This window comes from Narcine bancroftii, chromosome 4, assembly GCF_036971445.1.
Source record: "Narcine bancroftii isolate sNarBan1 chromosome 4, sNarBan1.hap1, whole genome shotgun sequence".
NCBI classification, from domain to species: Eukaryota; Metazoa; Chordata; class Chondrichthyes; order Torpediniformes; family Narcinidae; genus Narcine; species Narcine bancroftii.
In genome coordinates this window covers 261,445,334-261,466,301 of record NC_091472.1, presented here as the reverse complement: position 1 = coordinate 261,466,301, position 20,968 = coordinate 261,445,334, and the positions used below count along the sequence as shown (strand labels likewise).

Below are 20,968 nucleotides of genomic sequence, written 5' to 3'. Positions count from 1 at the left end.
GGAGTCCAGCAAAGATTGTTAGAGAAGCTGAAACACCAAGGTCATACATCTTTGAGACAGAATCTGGCAGGTAGCTGAGACGAAACAGGATCCACATTCGCCCAACTCCAGACCTGACACGGAAAGTGCCAGAAGCACCAGCAGCTTCTAAAAATCCAACAACTTGTGAAGGAATGTGAGTAGAAACCCCAGCCACAACACCGTAACGACTGAACAGCAGGCAGCAGAAGAACCGAGGCAAACAACACCACCTCCTACCACCAGTGCGATTCCACTGAGAAGAATATAGAACTGCAATTGTATAATTAGAATATTTAATTCTTAAAGGCAAGTGCAGGTAAAGAAGCAGTAACAATTTATTTTTAAGAAATTTAAATCTTAATAATTTTTTTAATTTTTAGATTTTTTTTAAAGATTGGGGATGTTATGTACAGTGGAAACTTGGAACTATTTTATGCTGGAGCAGGAGCACTACAAGAGCCGGATCACACTTGAGTAGGGGGCATGCTCAGTAACACACATTGTAAGAGCCACATCACACTGAGTGGTGAACATGCTCAGTGTGACAGTGTATTCATACATGACTGACATCCTGCGATATGAGTAAAAGATTGTGCTGTAAACTTACAAGCTTCTCTGAGTGTTTATTAAGTCCTCCAATAGTACAACTGAGGACATAACAGAGAGTATTTGTTAATGATGTAAAGGAAGTATACTTTCTGATTGGTGGATGGAAGGGGACCCTTGAAATCCATGCTCAGCCGCTCAAAGTGGCGGGTGGCTTTGATGAGGTGGCTTTTGTCTGGCCAATAGCTCCTAGTCAGCTCCCTGATATCCTCAACGGAGTAGGGGAGATTATGGGTTCTAACGAAATGGTAGAGCCTGGTGACCCCGGGATAGCAGAGGTTGATGTGGAGAATTTTGAGGCCAACTGCACGTTGGCACAAGTCCCCTGGGACAGGGTTTTGGGAGGCTTGTTCAACTTCCTGGGCAGGTACAAGATCTTATAGTTGTAGGTAGATAGCTCAATTCTCCACCTTAGGATCTTGTCGTTCTTAATTTTTCCCTGCTGTTTGTTATTGAACATAAAGGCAACTGCTTGTTGGTCAGTCAGCAGGATGAATGGTTTACCAGCCAGGTAGTGCAACGAGTGACACACAGCTTCCACTATGGCCTGGGCCTCATTTTCGACAGCTGAATGCTGAAGTTCGGGGCCTTTAGAGGGTTTTGGAAAAGAATGCTACTTATCTGCCCACCTGGTTGACCATGGGAACCAGGGCAAAGTCAGATAGATCACTCCCCATTTGGAAGATGATGGATTCATTCACAGCGTGCATCACCACCTTCACAATATCATCTTTGATGCATGTGAATGCCGCTTAGGCTTCCGCCAACAGGAGAAAGGTGGAGATTTCTCTAGGGGGAAGGACCCACTGAACGTAATATGAAAATAAGCTAAAATTCCTTTTCAGGGCCTTGAGGGTATGGGGTAATGGATGTTCCAACAGGGGGCACATGTGGTAAGGGTCAGGCCCAATGATGCGATTCTCCACCATTCAACCCAGGATGGCCAGCCATGAAGTGCTGAACACACTCTGGTTTCAGTTATGTAATTTGAGGCTTTTGGCCGTCTGGAGAAATTTCTGCAGGTTAACATCATGATCCTGCTGGTCAGGGCCACAGATGTTCACATTGTTCAGGTAAAGAAATGTTGCCTTGAGTCCAAAGTCATCCATTATTCAGTCCATCTCCCTCTGGAAGACAGAGACACCATTGGTGATCCCAAAATGAACTCAGAGGAAGTTGTAGAGGTGGCCATCTGCCACGAAGGCAGCATACGGGCTGTCCTCAGGATGGATTGGTAGTTGGTGGTAGGCCGACTTGAGATCAATGGTTGAGAAGGCCCAGAACTGGGCGATCTTATTTACCATGTGGGCAATGCGAAGGAGTGGGTAGACATCCAGCTGAGTGAAATGGTTTATAGTCTGGCTATAGACAATGACCATGTGGTATTTCTCTCTGCTCTTAACAACCACCACCTGTGCCCTCTAGGGGCTGGTGCTGGATTCTATGATCCCCACTGCCAGAAGCCTTTTGACTTCAGATGTGAAGTCTCTGTCCCCAGGCCTGTATTGCTTGCTCTTGGTGGTGACTGGCTTGCAGTGGGGAGTGAGGTTCTTGAACAGTGGGACCCGTAGAGAGACCACAGGTCATGTTTGGAGGTGGCGGGGGTGGGGGTGGGAGTCAGGTGCCTTAAGTATTTGCAGTTCTGGACTGTGAGAGGCGGGTGTGGGCTGTCAAACTGTGTTTGGACACTCATTAGCTGGCACTGGAAGTCCAGTCACAGTATGACTGGTGCGCAGAGCTGTGGCATGATATGGAGTTTAAAGTTCTTATTCTCTATACCCCGTACAGTCACGATGCAGCAGCCATGGATCTCAGCCCAGGAAACTGAACGAGCCTCCCAATGCCCTGACCCAGGGGACTTGCGCCAAAATGCAGTTGGCCTCAAAATTCTCGACCACAACCTCTGCCACCCCAGGGTCACCAGGCTCCACCACTTCATTAGAGCCCATGACCTCCCTTACTCAGTTGAGGATATCAGGGAGCTGAATTTGGAGGTCAGGGAGACTTTACATTGTGCTGGGGTTACCGCAAGGGAGTAGCTCTGCACAGTGCCTGGATGAGTGAAGCTCTCCGTGCTCCCAGTATCAAATAAGTAGTTTGTGACGCAACTATTTACCTCGATGCTCATCATGGTCCTGGCCAGTTGATGTGGACTGTTCTAGTCTAGGGTAATCGAAGCCAGCATCTGGTTGCTGTCTGAGTCACTGCTGTTGGATTGGCTTCCCCCACGTCACACTCGCGATGCTGCTCCTTGCCGCTGGAAGTGACACCGGAAGTAGTGCCATCGCGTTTTGCCACTCCCGTGGTCCCGCTGAGCCGTTTCCAATGAACGGAAGTGACACCAGAGGTGAAGCTGGAAGTGGAGCCATCCAAGAAGGTGGCAGTTGCCGGCTGCATGCAGCACTACTCGAGGAAGGTTGGGACCCGCATACCTTCCCATAGTGTCCCTTCTTCCCACAGGCGGAGAATGTACTGTTTCAGGCCGGGCATTCTTTCAGGGATGCTTCAGGTGCTTAATGGCGGCAGCGGTGATTGGGACCCCACGTCCCAAGATGGCAGCACCCGAGCTTCCCACATGGCAGCCACATTCTCTGAGAAGACCTCTGCATTCAGCTGTGCTATCTCAAGTGCTTTAGCCTTGCAGGCTTTGATCTCCCTTTTCCAGGAGTCTCTGTCTGATGTGATCAGATGTGAATCCATCCACACATGCAACTCGTATCAGGCCTTCTAGCTGGACAGCAGCAGAGAGTACTCGGCAGTTGCAGGCTCATCCAGCTCCCACAGGACCCACATGTACTCGTCAACTGACTCACCAGACGCTTGTCTGCGTCTGGTCCGATACTGTTTCTGCAGGAACTCCATGACAGCAGAGTATGTAGTGCAGTCTCTTACCATCCAGAAGACTCGGTGGCCAACCTGAGTTAAAATTAGTTCTCCTCACTCTGCATGTCTTTGCGTCTCATGACAGGGTTGAAGCAGTGCAGCCATTGATTGAATTTGACTGAGGCATCCGGATCTTTAGGATCAGTATCCAGTTTATCCACCCATATCCATGGTCCAAACATTTAAGGTGATTAAGTTGTAGCCCTATTGATCAACCACATTAGACAGAGAGTTGTGATTAATAGACTTTAATTACCTTAAGACATCAACACATCTCATATGTTGCTGGCCCGGTTCCAAGGCAGGTACAGAGGGAGGGGTTTTGGTGTAACAGCCTTTATAGGGAGGGATGAGTCACGGGTTCAGGGGGCATATAAATACAAACAATACAGTGGTTGCACCACACAAATCAAAATGTTGCTGTGTGTGAGAGATTGTGGGACTAAGCATAGAGGTCTGTGTTGCTGAATATTGCATGTAGCCAGCGTGGAATTAATGGTTTAATGCCAATTTGTCCTCAGTGTAACCATTCTGTGATTATATAAAATAATAATTTTCATAAATGTTTTCAACTTTAATATGTCAACTAGTCTCATGTGCCTTTGTTTTCCTGATACTGTATTTCCTTTCTGAACAAATTGTTTGAGAACGCAGTGCGCTGTTGCATTCACAACCTTTGGAGTGGGTTACAGATGGGTATCAGAACAGATGGATTGAGGTTGCTTTTAGAGGAATCAATAGATGACAGCAGGTTATTAATTACTGTATATTCTCGTGTAAAAGTCGACACCATATAAAAGTCTACCCATATTTTTGGCCAAAAAGATCTGAAATTTTCCATACATCTCCTGTAAAAGTCAGCCTGAATCGCTCACCTCAGCCTTGGCTGCCCGCAGACCGGAACTCCCAACACCCTGAATGTGGACTCTTGCCTTAGCCCTGGCTACCCACCAATTGGAGCTCCCAGTGTCTCCGATGATGCAGATACTTACAGTGGTCCCAACCTCCCTCGTGGTAGGACATGGGCTTTGATGCACAGAATCTGTATTCTGACTTTAATTCATTGTATTTTTGTCCTGCTACTGTTTTGTTACTGATATGGTATTTTGGATTTTAATCTGAATTTCGGTCCCTCAAAAGTAGTAGTCATCCCTGTAAATTCAACATTAAAAATTGTCCTCAAAATTCGATTTTTTACACAAGTATGCATGGCAATTAGCTGCTATGAGATGCATGACAGGAAGTTTGGTTTTTACTGATCATGGGAAAGTTGATCAATCAAACATAATCTACCTGATGTTATAAAGCTTAATGCAGAGAGGATGCAACTATAAATATTGATAGACTGACTGAATGAGCAAGGCCATTGAAGGCAGAACATAGAGTGAGCAACTGTGAGGTAAAAAAGTATATTTTTAAATGGTAAGATATTAGAAGTTCTGCGTCCCAAGAGGATCTGTGTGTACTTGTCCATGAACCATTGAAAGATAACACAATTCAGCAAGCAATTTGGAAAGCAAACAATATGTTGACTGAGAATCAGCCAACATGTTTAAGCAGAAATTAGGGCAATCGAACAACTGAAAAGTGGCAAAGCAGCAGGTATGGATGGAATCCCCCCAGAAGTCTGGAAGGCTGGCGGCAAAACTCTGCATGCCAAACTGCATGAGTTTTTCAAGCTTTGTTGGGACCAAGGTAAACTGCCTCAGGATCTTCGTGATGCCACCATCATCACCCTGTACAAAAACAAAGGCGAGAAATCAGACTGCTCAAACTACAGGGGAATCACGTTGCTCTCCATTGCAGGCAAAATCTTCGCTAGGATTCTACTAAATAGAATAATACCTAGTGTCGCCGAGAATATTCTCCCAGAATCACAGTGCGGCTTTCGCGCAAACAGAGGAACTACTGACATGGTCTTTGCCCTCAGACAGCTCCAAGAAAAATGCAGAGAACAAAACAAAGGACTCTACATCACCTTTGTTGACCTCACCAAAGCCTTCGACACCGTGAGCAGGAAAGGGCTTTGGCAAATACTAGAGCGCATCGGATGTCCCCCAAAGTTCCTCAACATGATTATCCAACTGCACGAAAACCAACAAGGTCGGGTCAGATACAGCAATGAGCTCTCTGAACCCTTCTCCATTAACAATGGCGTGAAGCAAGGCTGTGTTCTGGCACCAACCCTCTTTTCAATCTTCTTCAGCATGATGCTGAACCAAGCCATGAAAGACCCCAACAATGAAGACGCTGTTTACATCCGGTACCGCACGGATGGCAGTCTCTTCAATCTGAGGCGCCTGCAAGCTCACACCAAGACACAAGAGAAACTTGTCCGTGAACTACTCTTTGCAGACGATGCTGCTTTAGTTGCCCATTCAGAGCCAGCTCTTCAGCGCTTGACGTCCTGCTTTGCGGAAACTGCCAAAATGTTTGGCCTGGAAGTCAGCCTGAAGAAAACTGAGGTCCTCCATCAGCCAGCTCCCCACCATGATTACCAGCCCCCCCACATCTCCATCGGGCACACAAAACTCAAAACGGTCAACCAGTTTACCTATCTCGGCTGCACCATTTCATCAGATGCAAGGATCGACAATGAGATAGACAACAGACTCGCCAAGGCAAATAGCGCCTTTGGAAGACTACACAAAAGAGTCTGGAAAAACAACCAACTGAAAAACCTTACAAATATAAGCGTATACAGAGCCGTTGTCATACCCACACTCCTGTTCGGCTCCGAATCATGGGTCCTCTACCGGCACCACCTACGGCTCCTAGAACGCTTCCACCAGCGTTGTCTCCGCTCCATCCTCAACATCCATTGGAGCGCTTACATCCCTAACGTCGAAGTACTCCAGATGGCAGAGGTCGACAGCATCGAGTCCACGCTGCTGAAGATCCAGCTGTGCTGGATGGGTCACGTCTCCAGAATGGAGGACCATCGCCTTCCCAAGATCGTGTTATATGGCGAGCTCTCCACTGGCCACCGTGACAGAGGTGCACCAAAGAAAAGGTACAAGGACTGCCTAAAGAAATCTCTTGGTGCCTGCCACATTGACCACCGCCAGTGGGCTGATAATGCCTCAAACCGTGCATCTTGGCGCCTCACAGTTTGGCGGGCAGCAACCTCCTTTGAAGAAGACCGCAGAGCCTACCTCACTGACAAAAGGCAAAGGAGGAAAAACCCAACACCCAACCCCAACTAACCAATTTTCCTCTGCAACCGCTGCAATCGTGTCTGCCTGTCCCGCATCGGACTTGTCAGCCACAAACGAGCCTGCAGCTGACGTGGACTTTTTACCCCCTCCATAAATCTTCGTCCGCGAAGCCAAGCCAAAGAAAGAGACTGACTCATTTGGTGAGGCACAATCCATGGAAAAAGATCAAAAACCCTTCATTAGAACAGGAGTGGAATAGTTCACGTAGTGGTTATTGCAATGTGGTTAGCGCAGCACTGTTACTGGGCCAGGGTTCGATCAGGCTTCAAATCCAGCACTGTCTTAAGGAGATTTTTATGCTCTCCCAGTGTCTGAGTGGGTGTTCTCTGTTTGCTCAGCTTTCCTTCCACTGTTTAAAAATAAACATACTAGGGTTGTAGGTTAGTTGGGTGAAATTGGGCAGCCCAGGCTGGTGGGCTGAAAGGACTTGTTACTGTGCTGTTTTTCAAAAAACAAGGAAAGTAAAGGAATATTGATTTTAAATTTCAGTGAAGCTTGTGGAAGGGAGAATGGGACAAAAGAGGTGAGACAGGTTTCCCATTATGATGTATAATTAGTGAAAGGATCATGTTTAGAGATTATTGAAGGTAAACATATAGAGGGACACACACACAAAAATCTGCTGGAAAAGTGCAAATCAGGCAGTTTCAGTAGAGAGAAAGATAAATGAGTAAATTCTACAGATGGACCAGTCAATTTCAAAGCAAACAGAGAAAGTGAGTTATCTGAAATTGTTGAATTTGACATTGAAGGGTAAAGCGTGCCAGATGAAAGATGAGGTACTGTTCCTCAGGCTTATTCTGACCTTATTGCAGAGCATTTATATACAAGAGTAGAAATACCTTGCTCCAATTCTATAGAGCTCTGGTAAAATACATCTGGAATGTCATCTTCAGGACTAGTTTCTGCACCTAAGAATATATTGCAATGGAGGAACTGCTGCAAACATTTATAGTTTATACTAGGTGAATTGGGTTCGATGCACATTTAGCTCCTCTTTCCTGAAGCAAGATTTCCACCCAACATATCATCTGCCCATTTCCCTCATGGATGCTGCTTGACCCACTGTGTACCTCTAACATCTAGACTGGAGGAACGAAGTGGAGTGCTTTTAATCCGATTTCAAAATCTGCATTCTCTTGTATCCGAGTGATTAATCGTTAAGTTATGAAGGGAAGAGAAGAACTGAAAATTGTGAGAGGGGTGGAGTAGAATTTAGAAAGAACATCCTAGTCGACCAATGAAAACTCTGAAGGGGACACTCAAACTTACTCTAATAAGAACACAATGCTGGAGAAACTCAACAGTCAAATAGCGTGCTTTATGTTGCAAATCTAAAGATACATAACCAATGTTTTGGGTTTGAGCCATTCATCAAGGTATGAACTAAGGTTTGAGCCCTTTGTTAAGGTTCATACTTAAGCCTGAAACGTTGGTTATGTATCTTTATCGTTGGTACATAAATTATGCTGTTTTTCTGGCTAAGCTTCTCTAGCATTATGTTTTTACTTCAACCACGTCGTTTGCAGACTTTCATGGTTTACTCAAGCTTACTCCTCTGGATGTTCTCACAATGACCTCATGTGTTACATGCTCCTGTTTTGAGTGCACGAGGACAGAAACACCTAGCCTGTGGTATGACTCTAAAATCTGATTTTTTTTTATGTGCTGACATAAAGAGCTAAATATTTTATTGACTTGTCAGGTTTATTTATTGAACAGTATACTTTGATTAATTTCAGAGTTGAAGAGTAGCTTGCTGTATATCTGTGATGAAAACAAGAATAGCACTGCAGAATAATAAAAGAAACAACATTATACTTACAAATTAGGAGCTATTTTTACTGGTTGAATTAAATACAATTTTTACCTGCTTGATACTTTTTTTTCTCATCACACATATAGAATGGTTTTGGGATTTTTTTTGGCCAAGTTGGAGATTTGAACTCAAACCTCAGTAGATTAGATACCAGAAATGTAATGGATACCAACTGTAGCTCAGTGAGTAGTGCCCCTGCCTCTGAGATGTAATGGTGTGGGTTCAAATCACTCTCAGGGTCTTTGTGTGACAGGCAGGGTGGAATAGTTAGTTGTGCTGCTGTCTGAAAGCTCCAGAAATTTAACCCTGACATCCAAAGTTGCCATCATGGACTTTGCATGTTTTCCTTCTAACTGACTAGGTTTAGTGGATGTTCTAGTGTCCTGTCATTTCCCAAATGTGTCTGGGTTAATTCACCACCGTAGGTGTCCCTTAGTGTGTTGGTGAGTGGTAGAAATTTGGAATTGAGGAGAGATCGGGGAGAATAAAACAGGATCCACATGGGATTAGTGTGATTGTTGGCCTTTGCAGGATCAGTGAGCTCATTTCCCCCACAATCAATACCAGAGCACCACAGGGCTGCATTCGTAGCCCCCTGCTCTACTTGCTTTACACCTATGACTGTGTGACTTGGTACGATAACACCATCTCCAAATTTGCTGACAAAACCACAGTAGTGGGTTGTATAAAAAGAATCGATGAGTTAGCATATAGGAGGGAGATGGAAAACTTGGCTCAATGATATACTAACAACACCTCACGCTCAATGTCACCAAAACCAAGAAACTGATTATGGACTTTAGGAAGAGAGACCCAGAGGTGTACAATCCAGATATCAGAGGTTAAGACAGAGTCGGTGTCAGAAGAGATCTAATCGAGGGGCATTAGCGTGTTCAAGAACTCACTCAGCATGCGATTGAGGGTGGAAAGGGTGGCATACCTGCCATGGACCTCCTCTGATCATCACACCATCACACTTTCCCCTCCCTCTGGTTTCAGAGCGTGTGGAGACAAAACCATGTGATTCATTTTGGTGACACCCCCTCTGATGGCATCACCAGGTCTGGTCCACAACCCCCTAGCATTGCTTGTTCTGCAAGTGGGTGGGGAGGGCACAATAACACATGGGGGGACAGCATGGCATGCGAATGCACCCCCTTGATGTCAAGCTGGATGGAAAGGGTGAGCAAATATAAATTCTTGGGTGTCACTATTTCAGAAGACCTTTCCCTAGACCCAACATACTAATGAAGAAAATACATCAGCACCTACATTACATGAGCTTGCAGGGGTTTGGTATGACAACAGAAAGCTTGACAAACTTCTACAGATGTGAAGTGAAAAGTGTGCTGACCGGCTGCATCACATTCTGGTACGATGGCTGAGTTGTTAATCTGAGGCTCGGTTTGCCATGCAACTGCCCACCAACATTGCTATTGGTGTGTAGTGTAGGTTGACTCCTGCATTAGAATAGTGATCACACCTCAAAGGATGACAAATGTTGTTTACTAAAAAAAAAGTGCTTTCCTACCAAAATGTTAGCTGTTCTGGATAGCTATTTATAGAGAACTAACATGTGCGATCAAAGTCAGACAGATCATATATGGATTGGATCAAAATTAGGTCACCAAACTTTGTTTAAGAGCGTGTGGAGACAAAACCATGTGATTCATTTTGGTGACACCCCCTTTGACGGCATCACCAGGTCTGGTCCTCCACCCCCTACCGTTGCTTGTTCTGCAAGTGGATGAGGAGGGCACAATAACTCACCAAAATGAATCACATGGTTTTGTCTCCACATGCTCTGAAACAAAGTTTGGTGAGCTAATTTTGATCCAGTCCATCTGGCAGGAGATTGATGCATTCTGATCTGTTTTCCACCTCATCCAACAAACAATAGGAGTGACGTGAACAGCAAATCTGACTTTACCTATGTTCCACTAGCAACCTGAGCACAAAGCAACCTTGGGCAAGAAATTGACGGATATTTTTGGAATCTCGAGAAAGAGATTCAGTACCATACACAGGTTGAGTACCCCTTCTCCGATATGTATGGGACCAGAAGTATTTCAGTTCTTTGAATGTTTTGGATTTTGCAATAATGTGTTTAGGGTTACTATGCAATATAGTAGCATCAGCAGAACACCTGTATCAGATGTTTAACAACCACAGCAACCACAGCAGGCTTTGAGTCTCCATCTACAGTGCACTCCATTTTAATTTATTCAATGCAAAAACATTGCTGGTCATGTTGCACTCAAACATGGCATTTTAGTGAATTTCAGTTTTCACATGAAAATAATGCTTTGTACTTATTAAAAAAACTTGATCTCTCCTTACAAAAGAAGATAACTGCAGCCTCGAATACTATAAATTCTGCTGGATGGATTTTTTAAATGTCTTCTTCAGAGTCACCTTAGTGAATAATGCATGCACGTGATGATGGTTGGTAACAAACTGGCACCAGAGCGTCCAAGCCCCAATCAGAGCATCAGAGGCCCATTCCTGAGTCAGTGCTCAAAAAGTTTCAGATTTTGGATTTTCAGATAAGGGGTACTCAACCTGTAATATGTGTTAATTCATCATCTGTAAAACAAAAAAAAAGTATTGAAAATTCTTAGCAAAAATGGAAATATGACAAATAGTCAGAATTAAGGATTATTTACTTTATTTATTTAAATTAAACTATAGAATTTGGTGCTGTAACTTTAATTAATTGAGCACTCAACCTCTCTTTGAACCTGTTTTTCCATCTCCTCCTTTTGGACACTCAATATTTGGGGTATATTCTCCTGACTCTGATGCTCTTTGTACATGGTAGCAGATGATCTTTCCTGCAATAAACAGACATAAATAATGAAGATTCGTCCTTTAGTTTTCTTGGATACTTGGGACCTTTGGGAAGCTCCATCAATGTCTTAAAGTGTCAGGAGATCTTTTTAGCACGATACACAAGTTTTTTTTTTCATAAGCAATATTTTTTTGTGATCTAGTGCCTTGAAATGATATTATCTAAAAAAATTCTCTGTTCAGTCACTGTACATAAAAATGATTTGATCTCCTGCTTTCACTTAATACCCATTAGTTTGTTGGCAATAACATTTTAAGTGCCATCAGATGGAATTTGGATCTTTTGCTTGCAACAAGGTGGTGTTTTGTTAGAAAGTCTGTTCTGAAAGATTACACATCTGACAATGTTCCTCTTCCTCAATATTGCATTGAAATATTTTTTTTTCTGAATGTCTAGTTGAAAATTCATGGTGGGGTTTAACCCTAAAACCTTTTAAGTCACTGAACTAAAGTTGACATTTTATTGCGATATAGCCAAGCGGGACATATCAGACCTGAATATTTCACATAATTTATATATCTAGCTAAGTAATTTCAATTGTAACTGGTGAACTGATAACATTATAGGTTGTTGTGTACATTGAATGTTTGTCTTTGATGTTCTTCTGGACTTGTTGCAGTTTAAAATAAAAACTAAATCGGTGCTCAATATGGTGTGGAACATATTCATCCAAATATTACTTAACACACATCTTGATCAATGTTTAATACAGGATAATTGAAGAGTACTATAGAAACATCTTGTGACATCTGGCATTTCTGCTCTCCATTTACAGATTGACCAATTTGCTACTATGAAGTATAGCCTCCCCTCAGTTACCAATCTGGAGTTTAATGCCATTAAATCTCTCACTCTTGGCAAGATTTTAGGTGAGTTATTGAATTTTTCCTTTCACTTAGCAATCGCATTGTAATTTTTCTTCAAGGGAATATAATGTCATTTGCAGAGCCACATCCACCTTTTCCCGTTATTGCAAGAGATGGGTCATGTAATATTGCTTCAAATGCTATGGTTATGGTGCTTTCATAAGGTTATGCAGGAAGATCCAGAACCATGAATAATCCAAGACAGAATGGTCTGGAGCAGAAGTGGATGTAAACCTGGGGCAAATTGGATTGTTGGACATTCTCACTGACTGTGGTTTTGTTTATAAATGTTGCCTGATCTATGATATACTGACTACATTTTCTCTCTAAGTTTGTTTCCAAATATTTTGTTTTTTTTTCTTTATTGCCATGGCTCTCAACCTGTTTTTTGGTCCAAGGGCCCACTGGCTTCCAGCCTAATATGCCCATTAGTGACAATGAGTGAGCAATATTTTCAAGTCAAAGGCAGCCACATTTAATGTAGGAAACAACATGATTTTTTTAAAATCTGCTGAAAACAAGAATTACACACCATTTTATGCTGTTTGTGAAGTAAAACAAGTTTTACGTTTCAAACACACAATGTTGCAAAATTTCTTGGGATGTCTGTTTTAATTTAATTAACCAATTTTTAGTTGTTTTTTTCATGGTTTCTCTATGTTTTAACTATAAATATACAGAATCAATGTTTATTGACATAACAGGCAATGGTTATCAGGCTTTTGTTATTATTATTGTTTATCTCAAAAATGAGTCTATTTCCAAAAGTCTAAAAAGGGTTATATCTAAAAAAAATGATTGATTTCTGGAGGAAATGAATATCCAAACCACGATAAGCTCATCAAATAACATAAGTAAACACTAACTTCATTGCTATTTATGAAGGGTTCGTCTTCCAAATCATTACCATGAATATTATAGACTGTTAGTTTATGTTTAATTTCTTTCTATAGTGTCAGGATGTTTCCTTGAACATTAAAGATTATTCCTTCGCTAGCAATAACTGTAAATTTGTATTATATTCAACAGTAATGCAATTCCATCCAGGGTAAGCTTTCAATTAAAATTTTAGCAAATATAATTTATATCCTATCTAGAGGTGAAATAAATCATGTATCTCACCTTATAAACAGGAGTCTCTTGAGTCTTAAATGAAATTAAGAACAACAGGCAGTAAAAAGACAGAAAGCACACACTTCTGAATCACTCTGAATCTGTTTTGTGTTAATTCATCATCTGTAAAACAAAAAAAAAGTATTGAAAATTCTTAGCAAAAATGGAAATATGACAAATAGTGCATTTGGCACTCAGTCACAGTTCATATCAGACCTCCACACAAAACATATTGAGAGAGATGACCTCACTGACCTCAGTAACAGATTGCTCGCCACCCCACCCAAGGTCAACTAGAAGGACCGAGACGTAACTTTGGATCCACTCTGACCTCAGTGCTTTGGAAAGTCTCCGTGGCCCACGTGAAACACGCCATAGCCCACTGGTTGGAAACCACTGCATTTTTGGGACATCACGGACTTTAACCATCAATCAGACCATTGTTTTAATTTACTTACGTCTTGACTGAAATTAAATTCCAGGCTTTTCAGCTAATGCTTCATGCATTTACTTTTGCGTCGACTGAGATAGCATGGGATTAAAGAATCATTCAACACTTAAAGAAGTCCATCATTACAATACTAAAGGTAAAGGTAAATGTGTTGCGACTGCTACAAGGAATGAAACACATCACTATCATGTTGGGGGTTTCAAATGAGCTGTTTATTCAAACTTCACGTGTGCCCTTTAAGGGCGGCACGAGCTCTGCCCCCACATTGGCGGTGATGTCATCACGCTCACCCGAGGTTACTGCCCTGGCACGGAGGTCCCCCAATGGTGCCATCTTGCGGCTGCCTCGCCATTGCGGTGATATAAGCGGGGTAATGTTCCATTATTGTCATGTAATGCTACAGTTAGAATATAACATACATGAAATTCTTTAACTTGTGTCTACCGCAAGGTAGACAGAGAGTCACCACTTTATCCAGCACCCCTCATTCTTCCTGAATACTGGCTGCAGAGATATTCAATAAATCCTGCTTCTTTTGACCCTGAAAGATTTCAGCATACCAGCTCTGTATCCAACAAATCATCCTCCACCAACTCCAAAGTCATCTCACAACTCCCCCTCTCCTCCCTTTATGGATGGCGAGGCAGGCTTGATGGGCCAAATGGCCTAATTCTGGTCCTATCTCTTCTGGTATTCCTGCTTTCTGCAAGCATATCTCTCCCTGTGATTTCCTGATCCACTCATCCCTCCCTACGCACGAGAGGACATGTGCTTAAGGTGAGGGAGAATTTTGATGGAAATGTGCAGGCAGGGTTTTTTTGGCTACAAGGGGAAATGTTGGAAACAGACTTGATAGTAGCATTCAGGAGGCTTCCAGACAGGCACATGAATATTCAGTGAATAGAGGGATATGGATTGAAGCAATAAAGTCTGCATATGCTGTGATTGTAGAAAATACTGCAACATTTAAAGGAGGCAAAGATATAAATAACCAAGCTTGAGCCCTTTGTCAAAGTATAGGCAAAAACCTGGCAGGTCCATGAATAAAAATGCAGGTGGAGACGAGAAGAAGGGGCAGGGGGAGAAGCACAGGCCAACAGCCAACAGGCCATAGGTAGACATGGATAGGATGACAGGAGAGAAAAACTAAGAATGAATGGGGAGGGCAGTAGTTCTGTGAATGCAGAGATGAAGGAAAGGAGACACAGGGATTGGGAATGAATGAGGGAGGGGTGGAGGAGGAGAGTTTGCTAAATGAAACAAGTTGATGTTAATTCCCTCTAGCTGGAGGAAAGCAGATCATGTACATGCAGTAGGAATTTGGGTGAATTTGATGATCATGTCTGGCACCAATCTCGTGGACTGAGGGCCTGTTCCTGTGCTACACTTTTCAGTGTTCTATGTTGTAACCATAAGAAATGTACCATTTGTCCCTCTATCTCCTCCCTCCTCCCTCACCACCGTCCAAAGAACTAAAAGAGGTTTACTTGTACCTCTTCCAACCTGGTCAACTGCATTTAGTGCTCTCAATGTAACCTCCCCTACCTTGGTGAAATCAAGAATGGGTGAGGTGGCCATTTTGTGGAGGACCAACACCCTGTCTGTAACAGCCATATGGCTGGATGCTATTTTAATTATTCTTCCCATTCCCACTCTACCCTGTCCTCAACATTTTCCATTGCTTTGGAGACCCAAATCCCAACTAACATCCTAATTGCTTCCTAGTATTATCTAGCTGCACATTTCACCTGCAGGTTATTTCCCCACTTAAAGCAGATGAGAGTGGGCTTTGAGATTTCATTAAGAAATAAGAATGGTTGTGGCTTTAGACCAGATTCAAAGCTCAGTATACCTGACCAAGAGGAGATTTAATTGATAGAGGTGGAGATAAAGTATTTGGTCTAGTGCAGGATACCCTAAACAAGGGGAACTAATCTTAAAACTAACCTGTTCTCCTTGCTCTTATTTATTTCATCTGATACAACCTCTTCCCCACTTCATCTGATCCTTGCATAGATTGAATGAACAGCATTGCAGAAACAGATTGAATCCTAACATTCAAAAGAGATACTGTAAATACTCAAAGGGGGAGAAATCTGCTGGGTTCTTCAGGAAGAACTAGACACCAGGGCTAATTGGATAATTCCTTCAAAGATCCATCACAGTGAATAGTATCCTTTTGCACTATTCTGTGGTGCATCTGAACCACCTGCTGCATTTTTAGGAATGAAGGCAGATGCTGATGTTGGTTCTGGCAGCAATCATTTTAGTCCAGGAGAATTCTACACTAAAAGTAAAAGAACATCTGGTCTCTTTGCACATAAGGTGGCTGAACAAATAGTAGCAATGCCAATACCTCTGGTGCTGTGCTGTATCCAGGAGATTGTATCAGCAATATTGTGAAGAAGTTACAAGAGGAGTTAGATAGTTGCCCAGAATTTCAAATACAGATCACTGTTTGTTTTCAGCATGAAAACTTATTATTTTTTTGGATCGAGATGCAGTGAGGGCTATTTCCAACTCTGGGTTCACGGATTGATGACATTTCCTGCTTCGGAACATTGGAAGTTAGATCAAATTGTTCCTATATAACCCAATCACAGAGGGACGTCACGTGATGCCATGATGCCATGAGGGACGACACACAACCTCAACTCCCGTGGGATTAGTTTGAAAAGTACCTATCCAGAAAAGTTTTTAAAAAAAAAGAAAACTGTTTTAAAGTTAGTATAAAACATCTAACTAAATTTTTAGGCTGTCACCTAAGAAAGAAAAAAAAAACACCTAAACTAACTCCTACTAAAATATCGGAAGAGAAGAAAAAAAACACCGGCAAGGACCCAGGAGAGGGATCTTCCTTCAAAGGAGGAAGGCTCGTAAAGATGGCACCGGAGGGAAAATTAAAACTCCATTGAGCATGCGCAAGATGTCAGGCATGCACAATGCAGTAGAAAAGAAGGTTGAGGAAAAAAAATCTGAAGGTCTCTTAAAGGGGCAGTCCAGTGTGTCAACTTCAGAAAATGAGGGAGACACAAACCCAATGGAAGAAGCTTCAGAAGAGTATGAAAGTGAAGAAGATACATCAAGTTCAGAAGAGGAGTAGACCAGAGGGAAAAAAAAGACTTAAGAAAGAAATAAGCAAAATTGAATCAAAGATTGATGAACTTCAAATTAAAATGAATTTGTCATTGGAAAATATTTTAATTTGTTGTCTGAACAATTGAAGCAAGTTAATACTGGATAATGCATTGAAGGTGATAAGTTGGAAAATAAGGTTCAAGAAGATTCAATGACTAGTTTAATTTCGATAAATGAAAAACTGTTGGAGAAAGTTGATATTTTGGAAAACTATAGCAGAAGAAATAATGTTAAAATAGTAGGATTATCTGAATGTAAAGAAGAAGATGTGATTCGTTATTTTCAAGAATGGATACCAAAGATATTTGGAGAGGAACATTTTGAAGAGAAGATTTTTGTACCAGGTCAACAGAATATGTTTTTATTTTACAAATTGTGTTCAAGAAGAAGAATATGCTTAAAGTTTGTCTAAAGTTCAAGTAACAGAAGGCACTGATTTGTTGCAGTGAATTGAATATATAGGGAGGGTTTTTTCCCCTTTTTTTGATGGATGAAGTGATATATTATCTATTCTCATATTAGATGGAATTAGTTGATTAAATCAAGTTGTTGTAACCCCCATGGGGGTCCAGGGATGTGTTAAATTAGTTTCTGGTGATTGCATGTGTTTTTATGGCTTGGCCATGACCCGTAAAATGGAGGCAGGTAGTGCTGGCCCTTGCAGAACTTATTGGAGGGAGACTTCTGTGTATTTTTTCTTTTTAGTAATTTTTTTTCTTTATAATAATTAAACATGTATTTAATCTGAACTATGTTAATGTTTTGGATTGTGGTGATGCTCAGGACCAAATTATTTTATGGGAATTCTTCCTTGATGGGAGTGTTGAAAAGGAATTTTAAAAATAGGAAAAATGAATAAAGAAATTAAGATTAATTAATGGGATTAACCTAAAAGTAAAAAGAAAGAAAATTTTGTCTTATATTAAGAAATTAGGATGGATATTTTTTTTTAAATAAGAAACTCATTTAACCGATAAAGAACACCTAAAACTGAAAAGAGATTGGGTAGATCAAGTAGTCTTTTCTTCATTTAATTCAAATTGTCAAATATTTTCCAAGGAATGGACTTTAATAAATACATATGCACCAAATTTAGATGATGAAAAAATTATATAAGACACTTTTTTAAATTTGGTGAAGGTTTATGAAAATATTTTAGTTGGAGTTGATTTCAATTTTTGTTTGGATCCTTTATTAACTATTTTAACTTTATTAACTTATTAACTATTGCATCAAGAACAATAGTTAAATCTAAAGCAGCTAAAGCCATCTTATATTTAATGAATTATTAAATTTAATTGATATATGGAGAAAGAAACATCCCAGGGATAGAGGTTATTCTTTTTATTCTAATCGATTTGATACATACTCTAGAATTGATTTATTTTTTACTTTCAGCTCAAAATCAATCTAAAGTTTTGAATATTGATTATAAAGCAAGAATACTATCTGATTATTCTCCATTATTGATGGAATTAGAATTTATTGAAAAACAGCAGTCAGTATATAGATGGAGATTAAATACTTTGTTCTTAAAAAGGGAAGATTTTTGTGCTTTTATAAAACAGCATGCTAAATTATTTTGTGATACTAAATTACATTCAAAAGAGGATAAGTTTATTATTTGGGATGCATTAAAATTTTATTTGCAAAGGCAGATTATAAGTTTTACTTCAAAAATTAAAAAAAGGATTATATGAAAGGTATAGATAAATTAGAAAAAAAAAGAAATATTAGTATTGGAAAAAGATACTCAAAAATCACTGTCAGAGGATAAACATAGGCATTTAATTAATAAACAGATACAATATAACACAATGTTGACATAGAACAGAGAAAAAGATACTTAGAAATATGAATTTGGGGAAATATCTCAAAGTTCTGTCTTGGCAATTAAAGGCAGAACAAAATTTGAGAATGATTAATGCAATAGAACAAGAAAATAAGAAAGTGGCATTTAAACCACAAGAAATAAATGAAACTTTTAGGGAATTTTATGAAAAATTATATACTTCAGAATCATTGCAGGATGAAACTATTATAGATAATTATTTGTCACAAATAACCTCACTGAGATTAATTGAGATAGATAAAGACAATTTGGACAGACTTTACTGAGCAGGAAGTTAATGAAGCACTTAATTGTTTACAAAATTATAAGTCTCCTGGAGAAAATGGTTTCTCAGTGGAATTTTATAAAAAAATTAAAGATTTAATAGTTCCTTTATTTATGCAGGTAATAGAACAAGCTTTTAGGTTACATGTTCTTCCAGAAACTTTTCCCACAGCGATAATTATGGTTATTCCTAACAAAATATAACCCATTAAAACCAGCTTCATATAGACCTATTTCATTGTTAAATGATGATTATAAAATTGTAGCAAAGGTATTAGCAAATAGATTGTCTTCCTGAATTAATAAATATAGACCAAACAGGTTTTGTTAAAAATAGACAAACATCTGAAAATATAGTAAGGTTATTAAGTATAATTCATTTAGCTCAAAAGAAGAAGGATTTAAGTGTTGCAGTTGCATTGGATGTAGAGAAAGCTTTAGATAGACTAAATGGGACATTTTATTTGAGGTTTTAGGTCAATTTAGTTGTGGACTTAATTTTGTAAATTGGATCAGAGCACTTTATAGAAATCCTAAAGCTAAAGTAATAACTAATGAACAGATATCACAATCATTTAATTCAATTAGATCAAGTAAGCAGGAATGTCCTTTATCTCCAGCTTTTTTTACTTTGGCTATACAACCTCTTGCACAAATGATCCCTATGGATCAGCAATTGAAAGGTTTTATGGTAAATCAAACTGAGCATGTGATTAGTCTATTTGCAGATGAAGTGTTGGTATATTTAACTCAAGCGCAATTATCATTACCTAGTCTTTATAAACAATTGATAGATAATGGAAGAGTTTCAGGCTATGAAATAAATTGGGATAAAAGTGAGGTAATGGAATTAGTAAAGGGTGATTATTCACAATGTCAAAAAGACATACCATTTAAGTGGACTGATACTGGGATTAAATATTTAGGAATATGTACAGATAATAATTTGAAAAAAATATAAATTATATTATATTCCATTATTTAAGAAAATAAATGAAGATTTGAAAATTGATAAAATTTACCTATAACTTTAATTGGAAGGGTTAATTGGATTAAAATGAATATTTTTTCCAAGAATTCAATATTTGTTTCAGACTTTACCAATTTATGTACCTCATTTTTTTTCAGGATTTAAATAAACAAGCTAAAAAAATTATCTGGAAAGATGGCAAGAATATAGTTATAAAAATTAACATGGAAATATGAATTAGATGTATTACAACTTCCTAATTTTAAGGATTATTATAAAGCAGCACAATTAAGGATTTTGTTTCTTTATTGGGGAATATTAAACCATCATGGAAATTGAGTTAAATAAGATTGGAGAAAGTATACTTGAACAATCTATTTATAAATGGGAACCAAGGTTAATGGTTACTGACAAATTTGCTCTATTATTGAAACACTTGATTAATGTTTGGAATAAGGTCAAGTTGGAAAATGATGGAAGTCTTTTTTCCTCAAAAACACCATTAAATAATCCTCATCATTTTTTCCAAAAGATAATCCTTTTTTAAAAAAAAATATTTTGTATATTAAAGGAATTTCTAAAATAGGGGATTGCTAAGAAAATGGTAGATTGATGTCATTTGATCAGATCAAAATTAAATATGATATTCCACATAATACACTTTTTTGTAATTTCAATTGAGAGCCAACCTGAGAGAAATTAGGACCAGATATGGTTTTAAAAGATCCTGCAGATTTAGAACAGTTGATTGTTAATGGTTAAAAAGTTTATTTCAGTATCATATATGATCTTACAAGAAAAAGCACCTAAGTTAGGTTTATTTAAGTCAAGAGAATGATGGCAACAAGATTTAAATATATCAATAGATCAACAAATTTGGCAAAATTTATGTAAAGAGGTTTATGTCTAATTCAAT

At 39.7% G+C, this 20,968-nt stretch overlaps 1 protein-coding gene across 4 annotated transcripts in view; it reads left to right on the top strand.

Moving 5' to 3' along the window:
- Positions 1 to 20,968, top strand: part of LOC138761905 (contactin-associated protein-like 5) — an 857,011-nt gene that overhangs the window by 702,022 nt on the left and 134,021 nt on the right. For all 4 annotated transcript variants that reach the window (XM_069934856.1, XM_069934855.1, XM_069934854.1 and 1 more), the window contains exon 21: positions 12,174 to 12,267. In XM_069934856.1, the coding sequence (XP_069790957.1) occupies positions 12,174 to 12,267 (94 nt within the window). The remainder of the gene's footprint in view (positions 1 to 12,173; positions 12,268 to 20,968) is intronic.